The 17,871-nt window shown below is 57.3% G+C and overlaps 1 protein-coding gene across 4 annotated transcripts in view; it reads left to right on the top strand.

The window, feature by feature from the left end:
* The window catches only part of maptb (microtubule-associated protein tau b), a 300,500-nt gene that overhangs the window by 184,833 nt on the left and 97,796 nt on the right, over positions 1–17,871 (top strand). For all 4 annotated transcript variants that reach the window (XM_072486888.1, XM_072486889.1, XM_072486891.1 and 1 more), the window contains one exon: positions 13,829–13,858. In XM_072486888.1, the coding sequence (XP_072342989.1) occupies positions 13,829–13,858 (30 nt within the window). The remainder of the gene's footprint in view (positions 1–13,828; positions 13,859–17,871) is intronic.

The following is a 17,871-nucleotide window of genomic DNA, read 5'->3' as shown; positions in this document are numbered from 1 at the left end:
CCCCTCACTCTGACCCCTCACTCTGACCCCTCACTCAGTCCCCTCACTCAGTCCTCCTCACTCAGCCCCCTCACTCAGTCCCCTCACTGTCATCCTCACTCAGTCCCTTCACTCTGTCATCCTCACTCAGTCCTATCACTGTCATCCTCACGAAGTCCCCTCACTCAGTCCCCTCCCACTGCCCTCACTCAGTCACCTCACTCATTCCCCTCACACTGTCCTCCTCACTCAGTCCCCTCACTCTGTCATCCTCACTCGGTCCCCTCATCTGACCCCTCACTCAGTCCCTCACTCAGACCCCTGATTCAGTCTCCTCACTCAGTTCCCCTCACTCAATCACCTCACTCAGTCCCCTCACTGTCATCCTCACTCAGTCCCCTCACTCTGTCGCCCTCCATCAGTCTCCCTCACAGCCCCCTCACTAAGTCTCCTCACTCAGCCCCCTCACTCAGTCCCCTCACTGTCATCCTCACTCAGTTCCCCTCACTCAGTCACCTCACTCAGTCCCATCACTCTGTCCCCCTCACTCAGTCCCCTCACTCAATCAGTCCCCTCACTCTGTCCCCCTCACTCAGTTCCCCACACTCAGTCACCTCACTCAGTCCCCTCACACTGTCCCCCTCACTCAGTTCCCCTCACTCAGACCCCTCACACTGTCCCCCTCACTCAGTTCCCCTCACTCAGACCCCTCACACTGTCCCCCTCACTCAGTCACCTCACTCAGTCCCCTAACACTGTCGCCCTCACTCAGTCCCACTCACTAAGTCCCCTCACTCAGTCCCCTCACTCTGTCCCCCTCACTCAGTTCCCCTCACTCAGTCACCTCACTCAGTCCCCTCACTCTGTCCCCCTCACTGAGTCCCCTCACACTGTCCCCCTCACTCAGTCCCCTCACTCTGTCCCCCCTCACTCAGTTCCCCTCACTCAGACCCCTCACACTGTCCCCCTCACTCAGTTCCCCTCACTCAGACCCCTCACACTGTCCCCCTCACTCAGTTCCCCTCACTCAGTCCCCTCCCACTGCCCTCACTCAGTCACCTCACTCAGTCCCCTCACACTGTCCCCCTCACTCAGTCCCCTCCCTCAGTCCTGTCACTCTGTCGTCCTCACTCGGTCACCTCACTTTGACCCCTCACTCAGTCCCTCACTCAGACCCCTGATTCAGTCCCCCTCACTCAGACCGCCTCACTCAGTCCCCTCACTCAGTCCCCTCACTCTGACCCCTCACTCAGTCCCCTCACTCTATCGCCCTCACACAGTCCGCACACTCGGTCCCCTCACGCAGTCCCCTCACTCAGTTCCCTCACTCTGTCCCGCTCACTCTGACCCCTCACTAAGTCTCCTCACTCAGTCCTCCCACTCTGTCCACCTCACTCTGTCTCCCTCACAGTCCCCTCACTGAGTCTCCTCACTCAGTCCCCTCACTCTGTCTCCCTCACTCTGTCCCCTCCCTCAGTCCCTCCACCCTGTCCCCCTCAATCAGTCCCCTTACTTCACCCAGTCCCTTCACTCAGTCCCCTCAATCAGTCCCCTCACTCAGTCCCCTCCCTGAGTCCCCTCATTCTGTCCCGCTCAATCAGTCCCCTCACTTCACTCAGTCCCCTCACTGAGTCCCCTTCACTCTGTCCCCTCCCTCAGTCCCCTGTCTAAGTCCCCTCACTCTGTCCCGTTCACTCAGTCCCCTCACTCTGTCCCCTCACTCTGTCCCCTCACTCTGTCCCCTCACTCTGTCATCCTTACTCAGTCCCCTCACTGAGTCCCCTCACTCTGTCGCCCTCGCTCAGTCCCCCTCACTCTGTCGCCCTCGGTGAGTCCCCTCACTCAGTCCCCTCACTCTGACCCCTCACTCAGGCCCCTCACTCAGGCCCCTCACTCAGTCCCCTCACTGTCATCCTCACTCAGTTCCCCTCACTCAGTCACCTCACTCAGTCCCATCACTCTGTCCCCCTCACTCAGTCCCCTCACACTGTCCCCCTCACTCAGTCCCCTCACTCAATCAGTCCCCTCACTCTGTCCCCCTCACTCAGTTCCCCACACTCAGTCACCTCACTCAGTCCCCTCACACTGTCCCCCTCACTCAGTTCCCCTCACTCAGACCCCTCACACTGTCCCCCTCACTCAGTTCCCCTCACTCAGTTCCCCTCACTCAGACCCCTAACACTGTCGCCCTCACTCAGTCCCACTCACTAAGTCCCCTCACTCAGTCCCCTCACTCTGTCCCCCTCACTCAGTTCCCCTCACTCAGTCACCTCACTCAGTCCCCTCACTCTGTCCCCCTCACTGAGTCCCCTCACACTGTCCCCCTCACTCAGTCCCCTCACTCTGTCCCCCCTCACTCAGTTCCCCTCACTCAGACCCCTCACACTGTCCCCCTCACTCAGTTCCCCTCACTCAGACCCCTCACACTGTCCCCCTCACTCAGTTCCCCTCACTCAGTCCCCTCCCACTGCCCTCACTCAGTCACCTCACTCAGTCCCCTCACACTGTCCCCCTCACTCAGTCCCCTCCCTCAGTCCTGTCACTCTGTCGTCCTCACTCGGTCACCTCACTTTGACCCCTCACTCAGTCCCTCACTCAGACCCCTGATTCAGTCCCCCTCACTCAGACCGCCTCACTCAGTCCCCTCACTCAGTCCCCTCACTCTGACCCCTCACTCAGTCCCCTCACTCAGTCCCCTCACTCTATCGCCCTCACTCAGTCCGCACACTCGGTCCCCTCACACAGTCCCCTCACTCAGTTCCCTCACTCTGTCCCGCTCACTCTGACCCCTCACTCAGTCCCCTCACTAAGTCTCCTCACTCAGTCCTCCCACTCTGTCCACCTCACTCTGTCTCCCTCACAGTCCCCTCACTGAGTCTCCTCACTCAGTCCCCTCACTCTGTCTCCCTCACTCTGTCCCCTCCCTCAGTCCCTCCACTCTGTCCCCCTCAATCAGTCCCCTTACTTCACCCAGTCCCTTCACTCAGTCCCCTCAATCAGTCCCCTCAATCAGTTCCCTCACTTCACTCTGTCCCCTCCCTGAGTCCCCTCATTCTGTCCCCCTCAATCAGTCCCCTCACTTCACTCAGTCCCCTCACTGAGTCCCCTTCACTCTGTCCCCTCCCTCAGTCCCCTGTCTAAGTCCCCTCACTCTGTCCCCTCACTCTGTCCCGTTCACTCAGTCCCCTCACTCTGTCCCCTCACTCTGTCATCCTTACTCAGTCCCCTCACTGAGTCCCCTCACTCTGTCGCCCTCGCTCAGTCCCCCTCACTCTGTCGCCCTCGGTGAGTCCCCTCACTCAGTCCCCTCACTCAGACCCCTCACTCAGCCCCCTCACTCAGCCCCCTCACTCTGTCCCCTCACTCAGTCCCCTCACTCAGTCCCCTCACTCTGTCGCCCTCACTCAATCCCCACATTCAGTCCCCACACTCAGTCCCCTCACTCTGTCCTCCTCAATCTGTGCCCCTCACTCAGTCCCCCCACTGTCCCCTCACTCAATCCTCTCACTCAGTCCCCCTCACTCAGTCCCCTCACTCAGTCCCCTCACTCGGTCCTCCTCACTCAGTCTCCTCACTCAGTCCCCTCACTCAGTTCCCTCACTCAGTCCCCTCACTCAGTACCCTCACTCAGTCCCCCTCACAATCCCCTCACTCAGTCCCCTCACTCAGTCCCCTCACTCAGTCTCCTCACTCAGTCCCCTCACTCAGTTCCCTCACTCAGTCCCCTCACTCAGTCCCCTCACTCAGTCCCCCTCACAATCCCCTCACTCAGTCCCCTCACTCAGTCCCTTCACTCAGTCCCCTCATTTAGTCCACCTCACTCAGTCCCCCTTCTCAGTCCCCTCACTCACTCCATTCACTCAGTCCCCCTTCTCAGTCCCCTCACTCAGTCCCCTCACTCACTCCCCTCACTCAGTCCCCTCACTCAGTCCCCTCACTCAGTCCCCGTCACTCAGTCCCCGTCACTCAGTCCCCTCACTCAGTCCCCTCACTCAGTCTCCCTTCTCCAGTCCCCCTCACTCAGTCCCCTCACTCAGTCACCTCACTCACTCCCCTCACTCAGTCCCCTCACTCAGTCCCCCTTCTCAGTCCCCTCACTCAGTCACCTCACTCACTCCCCTCACTCACTCCCCTCACTCAGTCCCCTCACTCAGTCTCCCTTCTCCAGTCCCCGTCACTCAGTCCCCTCACTCACTCCCCTCACTCAGTCCCCTCACTCAGTCCCCCTTCTCAGTCCCCTCACTCAGTCCCTCACTCACTCCCCTCACTCAGTCCCCTCACTCAGTCCCCCTTCTCAGTCCCCTCACTCAGTCCCCGTCACTCAGTCCCCGTCACTCAGTCCCCTCACTCAGTCCCCTCACTCAGTCTCCCTTCTCCAGTCCCCCTCACTCAGTCCCCTCACTCACTCCCCTCACTCACTCCCCTCACTCAGTCCCCCTTCTCAGTCCCCTCACTCAGTCCCCTCACTCAGTCCCCGTCACTCAGTCCCCTCACTCAGTCTCCCTTCTCAGTCTCCCTTCTCAGTCCCCCTCACTCAGTCCCCGTCACTCAGTCCCCTCGCTCAGTCTCCTCACTCTGTCTCATCACTCAGTCCCCCTCACTCAGTCCCCTCATTCAGTCCCCTCACTCTGTCCCTGTCACTCAGTCCCCTCACTCTGACCCCTCACTCAGTCCCCTCACTCAGTCCTCCTCACTCAGTCCCCTCACTGTCATCCTCACTCAGTCCCTTCACTCTGTCATCCTCACTCAGTCCCCTCACTCAGTCCCCTCCCACTGCCCTCACTCAGTCACCTCACTCATTCCCCTCACACTGTCCTCCTCACTCAGTCCCCTCACTCTGTCATCCTCACTCGGTCCCCTCATCTGACCCCTCACTCAGTACCTCACTCAGACCCCTGATTCAGTCTCCTCACTCAGTTCCCCTCACTCAATCACCTCACTCAGTCCCCTCACTGTCATCCTCACTCAGTCCCCTCACTCTGTCGCCCTCCATCAGTCTCCCTCACAGCCCCCTCACTAAGTCTCCTCACTCAGCCCCCTCACTCAGTCCCCTCACTGTCATCCTCACTCAGTTCCCCTCACTCAGTCACCTCACTCAGTCACCTCACTCAGTCCCATCACTCTGTCCCCCTCACTCAGTCCCCCTCACTCAGTCCCCTCACACTGTCCCCCTCACTCAGTCCCCTCACTCTGTCTCCCTCAATCAGTCCCCTCACTCTGTCCCCCTCACTCAGTTCCCCACACTCAGTCACCTCACTCAGTCCCCTCACTCAGTTCCCCTCACTCAGACCCCTCACACTGTCCCCCTCACTCAGTTCCCCTCACTCAGACCCCTCACACTGTCCCCCTCACTCAGTCACCTCACTCAGTCCCCTAACACTGTCGCCCTCACTCAGTCCCACTCACTAAGTCCCCTCACTCAGTCCCCTCACTCTGTCCCCCTCACTCAGTTCCCCTCACTCAGTCACCTCACTCAGTCCCCTCACTCTGTCCCCCTCACTGAGTCCCCTCACACTGTTCCCCTCACTCAGTCCCCTCACTCTGTCCCCCCTCACTCAGTCCCCTCACACTGTCCCCCTCACTCAGTTCCCCTCACTCAGACCCCTCACACTGTCCCCCTCACTCAGTTCCCCTCACTCAGACCCCTCACACTGTCCCCCTCACTCAGTTCCCCTCACTCAGTCCCCTCCCACTGCCCTCACTCAGTCACCTCACTCAGTCCCCTCACACTGTCCCCCTCACTCAGTCCCCTCCCTCAGTCCTGTCACTCTGTCGTCCTCACTCGGTCACCTCACTTTGACCCCTCACTCAGTCCCTCACTCAGACCCCTGATTCAGTCCCCCTCACTCAGACCGCCTCACTCAGTCCCCTCACTCAGTCCCCTCACTCTGACCCCTCACTCAGTCCCCTCACTCTATCGCCCTCACACAGTCCGCACACTCGGTCCCCTCACGCAGTCCCCTCACTCAGTTCCCTCACTCTGTCCCGCTCACTCTGACCCCTCACTCAGTCCCCTCACTAAGTCTCCTCACTCAGTCCTCCCACTCTGTCCACCTCACTCTGTCTCCCTCACAGTCCCCTCACTGAGTCTCCTCACTCAGTCCCCTCACTCTGTCTCCCTCACTCTGTCCCCTCCCTCAGTCCCTCCACCCTGTCCCCCTCAATCAGTCCCCTTACTTCACCCAGTCCCTTCACTCAGTCCCCTCAATCAGTCCCCTCACTCAGTCCCCTCACTCTATCCCCTCCCTGAGTCCCCTCATTCTGTCCCGCTCAATCAGTCCCCTCACTTCACTCAGTCCCCTCACTGAGTCCCCTTCACTCTGTCCCCTCCCTCAGTCCCCTGTCTAAGTCCCCTCACTCTGTCCCGTTCACTCAGTCCCCTCACTCTGTCCCCTCACTCTGTCATCCTTACTCAGTCCCCTCACTGAGTCCCCTCACTCTGTCGCCCTCGCTCAGTCCCCCTCACTCTGTCGCCCTCGGTGAGTCCCCTCACTCAGTCCCCTCACTCTGACCCCTCACTCAGACCCCTCACTCAGCCCCCTCACTCAGTCCCCTCACTCTGTCCCCTCACTCTGTCCCCTCACTCAGTCCCCTCACTCTGTCGCCCTCACTCAATCCCCACATTCAGTCCCCTCACTCAGTCCCCTCACTCTGTCCCCCTCAATCTGTGCCCCTCACTCAGTCCCCCCACTGTCCCCTCACTCAATCCTCTCACTCAGTCCCCCTCACTCAGTCCCCTCACTCAGTCCCCTCACTCGGTCCTCCTCACTCAGTCTCCTCACTCAGTCCTCTCACTCAGTTCCCTCACTCAGTCCCCTCACTCAGTACCCTCACTCAGTCCCCCTCACAATCCCCTAACTCTGTCCCCTCACTCAGTCCCCTCACTCAGTCCCTTCACTCAGTCCCTTCACTCAGTCCCCTCATTTAGTCCACCTCACTCAGTCCCCCTTCTCAGTCCCCTCACTCAGTCCCCTCACTCTCTCCCCTCACTCTCTCCCCTCACTCAGTCCCCTCAAAGAACAACAAAGAACAAAGAAATGTACAGCACAGGAACAGGCCCTTCGGCCCTCCAAGCCCGTGCCGACCATACTGCCCGACTAAACTACAATCTTCTACACTTCCTGGGTCCGTATCCTTCTATTCCCATCCTATTCATATATTTGTCAAGATGCCCCTTAAATGTCCCTATCGTCCCTGCCTCCACTACCTCCTCCGGTAGTGAGTTCCAGGCACCCACTACCCTCTGCGTAAAAAACTTGCCTCGTACATCTACTCTAAACTTTGCCCCTCTCACCTTAAACCTATGCCCCCTAGTAATTGACCCCTCTACCCTGGGGAAAAGCCTCTGACTATCCACTCTGTCTATGCCCCTCATAATTTTGTATACCTCTATCAGGTCGCCCCTCAACCTCCTTCGTTCCAGTGAGAACAAACCGAGTTTATTCAATCGCTCCTCATAGCTTATGCCCTCCATACCAGGCAACATTCTGGTAAATCTCTTCTGCACCCTCTCTAAAGCCTCCACATCCTTCTGGTAGTGTGGCGACCAGAATTGAACACTATACTCCAAGTGTGGCCTAACTAAGGTTCTATACAGCTGCAACATGACTTGCCAATTCTTATACTCAATGCCCCGGCCAATGAAGGCAAGCATGCCGTATGCCTTCTTGACTACCTTCTCCACCTGTGTAGCCCCTTTCAGTGATCTGTGGACCTGTACTCCTAGATCTCTTTGACTTTCAATACTCTTGAGGGTTCTACCATTCACTGTATATTCCCTACCTGCATTAGCCCTTCCAAAATGCATTACCTCACATTTGTCCAGGTTAAACTCCATCTGCCATCTCTCCGCCCAAGTCTCCAGACAATCTAAATCCTGCTGTATCCTCAGACAGTCCTCATCGCTATCCGCAATTCCACCAACCTTTGTGTCGTCTGCAAACTTACTAATCAGACCAGTTACATTTTCCTCCAAATCATTTATATATACTACAAAGAGCAAAGGTCCCAGCACTGATCCCTGTGGAACACCACTGGTCACAGCCCTCCAATTAGAAAAGCATCCCTCCATTGCTACCCTCTGCCTTCTATGGCCTAGCCAGTTCTGTATCCACCTTGCCAGTTCACCCCTGATCCCGTGTGACTTCACCTTTTGTACTAGTCTACCATGAGGGACCTTGTCAAAGGCCTTACTGAAGTCCATATAGACAACATCTACTGCCCTACCTGCATCAATCATCTTAGTGACCTCCTCGAAAAACTCTATCAAGTTAGTGAGACACGACCTCCCCTTCACAAAACCGTGCTGCCTCTCACTAATACGTCCATTTGCTTCCAAATGGGAGTAGATCCTGTCTCGAAGAATTCTCTCCAGTAATTTCCCTACCACTGAAGTAAGGCTCACCGGCCTGTAGTTCCCGGGATTATCCCTGCCACCCTTCTTAAACAGAGGAACAACATTGGCTATTCTCCAGTCCTCCGGGACATCCCCTGAAGACAGCGAGGATCCAAAGATTTCTGTCAAGGCCTCAGCAATTTCCTCTCCAGCCTCCTTCAGTATTCTGGGGTAGATCCCATCCGGCCCTGGGGACTTATCTACCTTAATATTTTTTAAGACACCCAACACCTCGTCTTTTTGGATCACAATGTGACCCAGGCTATCTACACCCCCTTCTCCAGACTCAACATCTACCAATTCCTTCTCTTTGGTGAATACTGATGCAAAGTATTCATTTAGTACCTCGCCCATTTCCTCTGGCTCCACACATAGATTCCCTTGCCTATCCTTCAGTGGGCCAACCCTTTCCCTGGCTACCCTCTTGCTTTTTATGTAAGTGTAAAAAGCCTTGGGATTTTCCTTAACCCTATTTGCCAATGACTTTTCATGACCCCTTCTAGCCCTCCTGACTCCCTGCTTAAGTTCCTTCCTACTTTCCTTATATGCCACACAGGCTTCGTCTGTTCCCAGCCTTTTAGCCCTGACAAATGCCTCCTTTTTCTTTTTGACGAGGCCTACAATATCATTCGTCATCCAAGGTTCCCGAAAATTGCCGTATTTGTCTTTCTTCCTCACAGGAACATGCCTGTCCTGTATTCCTATCAACTGACACTTGAAAGCCTCCCACATGTCAGATGTTGATTTGCCCTCAAACATCCGCCCCCAATCTATGCTCTTCAGTTCCCGCCTAATATTGTTATAATTAGCCTTCCCCCAATTTAGCACATTCATCCTCGGACCACTCTTATCCTTGTCCACCAGTACTTTAAAACTTACTGAATTGTGGTCACTGTTACCGAAATGCTCCCCTACTGAAACATCTACCACCTGGCCGGGCTCATTCCCCAATACCAGGTCCAGTACCGCCTCTTCCCTAGTTGGACTGTTTACATATTGTTTTAAGAAGCCCTCCTGGATGCTCCTTACAAACTCTGCCCCGTCTAAGCCCCTGGCACTAAGTGAGTCCCAGTCAATATTGGGGAAGTTGAAGTCTCCCATCACCACAACCCTGTTGTTTTTACTCTTTTCCAAAATCTGTCTACCTATCTGCTCCTCTATCTCCCGCTGGCTGTTGGGAGGCCTGTAGTATACCCCCAACATTGTGACTGCACCCTTCTTATTCCTGATCTCTACCCATATAGCCTCACTGCCCTCTGAGGTGTCCTCTCGCTGTATAGCTGTGATACTCTCCTGAACAAGTAGCGCAACTCCGCCTACTCAGTCCCCTCACTCAGTCCCCCTTCTCAGTCCCCTCACTCACTCCATTCACTCAGTCCCCCTTCTCAGTCCCCTCACTCAGTCCCCTCACTCACTCCCCTCACTCAGTCCCCTCACTCAGTCCCCTCACTCAGTCCCCTCACTCAGTCCCCTCACTCAGTCCCCTCACTCAGTCCCCGTCACTCAGTCCCCTCACTCAGTCTCCCTTCTCCAGTCCCCCTCACTCAGTCCCCTCACTCACTCCCCTCACTCAGTCCCCTCACTCAGTCCCCTCACTCAGTCCCCTCACTCAGTCCCCTCACTCAGCCCCCCTTCTCAGTCCCCTCACTCACTCCCCTCACTCACTCCCCTCACTCAGTCCCCTCACTCAGTCCCCCTTCTCAGTCCCCGTCACTCAGTCCCCGTCACTCAGTCCCCTCACTCAGTCTCCCTTCTCAGTCCCCCTCACTCAGTCCCCGTCACTCAGTCCCCTCACTCAGTCTCCTCACTCTGTCTCATCACTCAGTCCCCCTCACTCAGTCCCCTCACTCAGTCCCCTCACTCAGTCCCCGTCACTCAGTCCCCTCACTCAGTCCCCTCACTCAGTCCCCGTCACTTAGTACCCTCACTCGGTCCCCTCACTCAGTCCCCGTCACTCAGTACCCTCACTCAGTCCGCCCACTCAGTCCCCTCACTCAGTCTCTCACTCTTTCTCCTCACTCAGTCCCCTCACTCTGACCCCTCACTCAGTCCCCTCACTAAGTCTCCTCACTCAGTCCTCCCACTCTGTCCACCTCACTCTGTCTCCCTCACAGTCCCCTCACTGAGTCTCCTCACTCAGTCCCCTCACTCTGTCTCCCTCACTCTGTCCCCTCCCTCAGTCCCTCCACTCTGTCCCCCTCAATCAGTCCCCTTACTTCACCCAGTCCCTTCACTCAGTCCCCTCAATCAGTCTCCTCACTCAGTCCCCTCACTGTGTCCCCTCCCTGAGTCCCCTCATTCTGTCCCCCTCAATCAGTCCCCTCACTTCACTCAGTCCCCTCACTGAGTCCCCTTCACTCTGTCCCCTCCCTCAGTCCCCTGTCTAAGTCCCCTCACTCTGTCCCCTCACTCTGTCCCGTTCACTCAGTCCCCTCACTCTGTCCCCTCACTCTGTCATCCTTACTCAGTCCCCTCACTGAGTCCCCTCACTCTGTCGCCCTCGCTCAGTCCCCCTCACTCTGTCGCCCTCGGTGAATCCCCTCACTCAGTCCCCTCACTCAGACCCCTCACTCAGCCCCCTCACTCAGTCCCCACACTCTGTCTCCCTCACTCTGTCCCCTCACACTGTCTCCCTCACTCAGTCCACTCACTCAGTCCCCTCACTTCACTCAGTCCCCTCACTCTGTCCCCTCACTCAGTCCCCTCACTCAGTCCCCTCACTCAGTCCCCTCACTCAGTCCCCTCACTCTGTTGCCCTCACTCAATCCCCCCATTCAGTCCCCGTCACTCAGTCCCCTCACTCAGTCCCCTCACTCAGTCCCCGTCACTTAGTACCCTCACTCGGTCCCCTCACTCAGTCCCCGTCACTCAGTACCCTCACTCAGTCCGCTCACTCAGTCCCCTCACTCAGTCTCTCACTCTGTCTCCTCACTCAGTCCCCTCACTCTGACCCCTCACTCAGTCCCCTCACTAAGTCTCCTCACTCAGTCCTCCCACTCTGTCCACCTCACTCTGTCCCTCCACTCTGTCCCCCTCAATCAGTCCCCTTACTTCACCCAGTCCCTTCACTCAGTCCCCTCAATCAGTCTCCTCACTCAGTCCCCTCACTGTGTCCCCTCCCTGAGTCCCCTCATTCTGTCCCCCTCAATCAGTCCGCTCACTTCACTCAGTCCCCTCACTGAGTCCCCTTCACTCTGTCCCCTCCCTCAGTCCCCTGTCTAAGTCCCCTCACTCTGTCCCCTCACTCTGTCCCGTTCACTCAGTCCCCTCACTCTGTCCCCTCACTCTGTCATCCTTACTCAGTCCCCTCACTGAGTCCCCTCACTCTGTCGCCCTCGCTCAGTCCCCCTCACTCTGTCGCCCTCGGTGAATCCCCTCACTCAGTCCCCTCACTCAGACCCCTCACTCAGCACCCTCACTCAGTCCCCACACTCTGTCTCCCTCACTCTGTCCCCTCACACTGTCTCCCTCACTCAGTCCACTCACTCAGTCCCCTCACTTCACTCAGTCCCCTCACTCTGTCCCCTCACTCAGTCCCCTCACTCAGTCCCCTCACTCTGTTGCCCTCACTCAATCCCCCCATTCAGTCCCCGTCACTCAGTCCCCTCACTCAGTCCCCTCACTCAGTCCCCGTCACTTAGTACCCTCACTCGGTCCCCTCACTCAGTCCCCGTCACTCAGTACCCTCACTCAGTCCGCTCACTCAGTCCCCTCACTCAGTCTCTCACTCTGCCTCCTCACTCAGTCCCCTCACTCTGACCCCTCACTCAGTCCCCTCACTAAGTCTCCTCACTCAGTCCTCCCACTCTGTCCACCTCACTCTGTCTCCCTCACAGTCCCCTCACTGAGTCTCCTCACTCAGTCCCCTCACTCTGTCTCCCTCACTCTGTCCCCTCCCTCAGTCCCTCCACTCTGTCCCCCTCAATCAGTCCCCTTACTTCACCCAGTCCCTTCACTCAGTCCCCTCAATCAGTCCCCTCACTCAGTCCCCTCACTGTGTCCCCTCCCTGAGTCCCCTCATTCTGTCCCCCTCAATCAGTCCCCTCACTTCACTCAGTCCCCTCACTGAGTCCCCTTCACTCTGTCCCCTCCCTCAGTCCCCTGTCTAAGTCCCCTCACTCTGTCCCCTCACTCTGTCCCGTTCACTCAGTCCCCTCACTCTGTCCCCTCACTCTGTCATCCTTACTTAGTCCCCTCACTGAGTCCCCTCACTCTGTCGCCCTCGCTCAGTCCCCCTCACTCTGTCGCCCTCGGTGAGTCCCCTCACTCAGTCCCCTCACTCAGACCCCTCTCTCAGCCCCCTCACTCAGTCCCCACACTCTGTCTCCCTCACTCTGTCCCCTCACACTGTCTCCCTCACTCAGTCCACTCACTCAGTCCCCTCACTTCACTCAGTCCCCTCACTCTGTCCCCTCACTCAGTCCCCTCACTCAGTCCCCTCACTCTGTTGCCCTCACTCAATCCCCCCATTCAGTCCCCTCACTCAGTCCCCTCACTCTGTCCTCCTCAATCTGTGCCCCTCACTCAGTCCCCTCACTCAGTCCCCTCACTCGGTCCTCCTCACTCAGTCTCCTCACTCAGTCCCCTCACTCAGTCCCCTCACTCTGTCCTCCTCAATCAGTGCCCCTCACTCTGTCCCCTCACTCAGTCCCCTCACTCGGTCCTCCTCACTCAGTCTCCTCACTCAGTCCCCTCACTCAGTTCCCTCACTCAGTCCCCTCACTCAGTACCCTCACTCAGTCCCCCTCACAATCCCCTAACTCTGTCCCCTCACTCAGTCCCCTCAATCAGTCCCCTCACTCAGTCCCTTCACTCAGTCCCTCGTTTAGTCCACCTCACTCAGTCCCCCTTCTCAGTCTCCTCACTCAGTCCCCTCACTCTCTCCCCTCACTCAGTCCCCCTTCTCAGTCCCCTCACTCAGTCCCCTCACTCAGTCCCCTCACTCAGTCCCCTCACTCAGTCCCCTCACTCAGTCCCCTCACTCTGTCTCCTCACTCTGTCTCCTCACTCTGTCTCCTCACTCAGTCCCCTCACTCAGTCCCCCTTCTCAGTCTCCTCACTCAGTCCATTCACTCAGTCCCCCTTCTCAGTCCCCTCACTCAGTCCCCTCACTCAGTCCCCTCACTCAGTCCCCCTTCTCAGTCCCCTCACTCAGTCCCCTCACTCAGTCCCCTCACTCACTCCATTCACTCAGTCCCCTCACTCAGTCCCCTCACTCAGTCCCCTCACTCACTCCCCTCACTCACTCCCCTCACTCAGTCCCCTCACTCAGTCCCCTCACTCAGTCCCCCTTCTCAGTCCCCTCACTCAGTCCCCTCACTCAGTCCCCCTTCTCAGTCCCCTCACTCAGTCCCCTCACTCAGTCTCTCACTCTGTCTCCTCACTCAGTCCCTCACTCAGTCCCCCTCATGTTGTTCCCTTTTTTCTAACATTTTGATTTATTTTTCTGAGCAGCACAGATGGAGCAGAAGAAGTCGGGAAGAGGTGAGAGCGATTCATGTGTTGTCCCAGCTGTTTTACACCAGTAATATTCCCCTCTCCTTTCGCATTCACACTCTAACCTCCCAGATGCAATATTCCAGCTCTGACCTCCTGAGCTCGATATTCCCGCTCTGAACTCTCTGGCTCAATATTCCTGCACTGGCTTCATAGGCTCGGTATTCCCGCTCTGAACACCCGAGCTCGATATTCCTGCACTGGCGGCCCGGGCTCGATATTCCCGCTCTGACCTCCCGGGCTCAATATTCCCGCTCTGGACTTTCTGGCTCAATATTCCCGCTCTGGCTTCACAGGCTCGGTGTTCCCGCTCTGACCACCCGGGCTTGATATTCCCACTCTGACCTCATGGGCTCCGATATTCCTGCTCTGACGTCCCTGGCCTCGATATTCCCGCTCTGACCTCACGGACTCGATATTCCCGCTCTGACATCACGGGCTCGATATTCCCGCTCTGACTTCCCGGGCTCTATATTCCCGCTTTGACCTCACTGGCTCGATATTCCCGCTCTGACATCACGGGCTCGATATTCCCGCTCTGACATCACGGGCTCGATATTCCCGCTCTGACTTCCCGGGCTCTATATTCCCGCTCTGACTTCCGGGGCTCTATATTCCCGCTCTGAACTCCCTGGCTTGATATTTCTGCTCTGAACTCTCTGGTCCGACATTCCCGCACTTACTTCATGGGCTCGGTGTTCCTGCTCTGAAGTCTCACACTTGATATTCCCATTCTGACCTCCCTGGCTTGATATTCCCGCTCTAACATCCAGGGCCCGGCATTCCCAATCTGATCTCCTGGGCTCGATATTCCCTCTCTGACCTTGCAGCCTCGATATTCCTGTTCTGACTTCCCGGGCTCAATATTCCCACTCCGACCTCCTGGGCTCGATATTCCTGATCTGATCTCCCGGGCTCCATATTCCTGCATCGACCTCCTGGGCTCGATATTACCGCTCCAATCTCGATATTCCTGCTCCGGCCTCTGAGGCTCGATATTCCCACTATCCTCCCGGGCTCAATATTCCGGCGCTGACCTCCTGGGCTCGGTGTTCCTGCTCAGACCTCCTGGATTCAATTCTCCTGGTCTGAAATCGGGAGCTCGATATTCCTGCTCTGAACTCCCAGGACCGATATTCCCGCACTGACTTCCCGGGCTCAGTATTCCCGCTCTGAACACCCGAGCTCGATATTCCTGCACTGACCTCCCGGGCTCAATATTCCCACTCTCGCTTCATGGGCTCGGCGTTCCCGCTCTGAACTCCCAGACTCGATATACCTGCTCCAACCTCCCGGGCTCGATATCCCCGCTCTGACCACCCGGGCTTGATATTCCCGCTCTGACCTTCTGGCTTTGATATTCCCATTCTGCCCTCCCTGATGTTCGTTGTTCCCGCTCCGACGTCCCGTGCTCGACCTTGCCACTCCAACCTCCCTGGCTCAATATTCCATGTTCTGACCTCCCAGGTTTGGTATTCCCACTCTCACCTCCCGGGACTCAGTGTTCCGCCCTGACCTCCCGGGCTCGATATTCCCACTCTGACCTCCCGGGCTCGATATTCCCGCTCTGACCTCCCAGGCTCGATATTCGCACTCTGACCTCCCGGGCTCGATATTCCCACTCTGACCTCCCGGGCTCGATATTCCCGCTCTGACCTCCCAGGCTCAATATTCCCACTCTGACCTCCCGGGCTCAATATTCCCGCTCTGACGTCCCTGGCCTCGATATTCCTGCTCTGACCTCACGGACTCGATATTCCCACTCTGACCTCCCGGGCTTGATATTCCCGCTCTGACCTTCTGGCTTTGATATTCCCATTCTGCCCTCGCTGATGTTCGTTGTTCCCGCTCCAACGTCCCGGGCTCGATATTCCCGCTCTGACCTCACGGGCTCGATATTCCCTCTCTGAAATCTCTGGCTCAATATTCCCGCTCTGACCTCCCGAGCTCGAACTTTCTGCTCTGACCTCCCGGGCTCGATATTCCCGCACTGACCTCCCGGGCTCGATATTCCCGCACTGACCTCCCGGGCTCGATATTCCTGCTCTGACCTCCCGGGCTCGATATTCCCGCACTGACCTCCCGGGCTCGATATTCCCGCTCTGACCTCCCGGCTCGATATTCCCACTCTGACCTCCCGGGCTCGATATTCCCGCTCTGAAATCTCTGGCTCGATATTCCCGCTCTGACCTCACGGGCTCGATATTCCCGCTCTGACCTCCCGGCTCGATATTCCCACTCTGACCTCCCGGGCTCGAAATTCCCACTCTGAACTCTCTGGCTCAATATTCCCGCTCTGAACCCCCGGGCTCGATATTCCCTCTCTGACCTCACGGGCTCGTTATTCCCGCTCTGACCTCCAGAGATCGATAGTCCCGCTCTGACCTACCGGGCTCGATATTCCCGCTCTGACCTTCTGGCTTTGATATTCCCATTCTGCCCTCCCTGATGTTCGTTGTTCCCGCTCCGACGTCCCGTGCTCGACCTTGCCACTCCAACCTCCCTGGCTCAATATTCCATTTTCTGACCTCCCAGGTTTGGTATTCCCACTCTCACCTCCCGGGACTCAGTGTTCCGCCCTGACCTCCCGGGCTCGATATTCCCACTCTGACCTCCCGGGCTCGATATTCCCGCTCTGACCTCCCAGGCTCAATATTCCCACTCTGACCTCCCGGGCTCAATATTCCTGCTCTGACGTCCCTGGCCTCGATATTCCTGCTCTGACCTCACGGACTCGATATTCCCACTCCGACCTCCCGGGCTTGATATTCCCGCTCTGACCTTCTGGCTTTGATATTCCCATTCTGCCCTCCCTGATGTTCGTTGTTCCCGCTCCGACGTCCCGTGCTCGATATTCCCGCTCTGACCTCACGGGCTCGATATTCCATTTTCTGACCTCCCAGGTTTGGTATTCCCACTCTCACCTCCCGGGACTCAGTGTTCCGCCCTGACCTCCCGGGCTCGATATTCCCACTCTGACCTCCCGGGCTCGATATTCCCGCTCTGACCTCCCAGGCTCAATATTCCCACTCTGACCTCCCGGGCTCAATATTCCTGCTCTGACGTCCCTGGCCTCGATATTCCTGCTCTGACCTCACGGACTCGATATTCCCACTCCGACCTCCCGGGCTTGATATTCCCGCTCTGACCTTCTGGCTTTGATATTCCCATTCTGCCCTCCCTGATGTTCGTTGTTCCCGCTCCGACGTCCCGGGCTCGATATTCCCGCTCTGACCTCACGGGCTCGATATTCCCGCTCTGACCTCCCGGGCTCGATATTCCCGCACTGACCTCCCAGGCTCGATATTCCCGCACTGACCTCCCGGGTTCGATATTCCCGCTCTGACCTCCCGGGCTCGATATTCCCGCTCTGACCTCCCGGGCTCGATATTCCCGCACTGACCTCCCGGGCTCGAACGTTCTGCTCTGACCTCCCGGGCTCGATATTCCCACTCTGAACTCTCTGGCTCAATATTCCCGTTCTGACCTCCTGGCTCGATATTCCCGCTCCGACGTCCCGGGCTCGATATTCCCGCTCTGACCTGCCGGACTCGATATTCCCGCTCTGACCTCACGGGCTCGATATTCCCGCTCTGACCTCACGGGCTCGATATTCCCGCTCTGACCTCCCGGGATCGATAGTCCCGCTCTGACCTCCCGGACTCAATATTCCCGCACTGACCTCCCGGGCTCGATATTCCCGCTCTGAACTCCCGGGCTCGATATTCCCGCTCTGACCTCACGGGCTCGATATTCCCGCTCTGACCTCCCGGGATCGATATTCCCGCTCTGACCTCCCGGACTCAATATTCCCGCTCTGACCTCCCGGGCTCGATATTCCTGCTCTGACCACCCGGGCTCGATATTCCCGCTCTGACCTCCCGGGCTCAATATTCCTGCTCTGACCTCCCGGGCTCAATATTCCCGCTTAAACCTGCCGGACAGGATATTCCCGCTCTGACCTCACTGGCTCGATATTCCCGCTCTGACCTCTCGGCTCG

Source organism: Scyliorhinus torazame, chromosome 21 (genome assembly GCF_047496885.1).
Source record: "Scyliorhinus torazame isolate Kashiwa2021f chromosome 21, sScyTor2.1, whole genome shotgun sequence".
NCBI lineage: Eukaryota > Metazoa > Chordata > Chondrichthyes > Carcharhiniformes > Scyliorhinidae > Scyliorhinus > Scyliorhinus torazame.
This window is presented reverse-complemented; position numbering and strand designations above follow the sequence as displayed.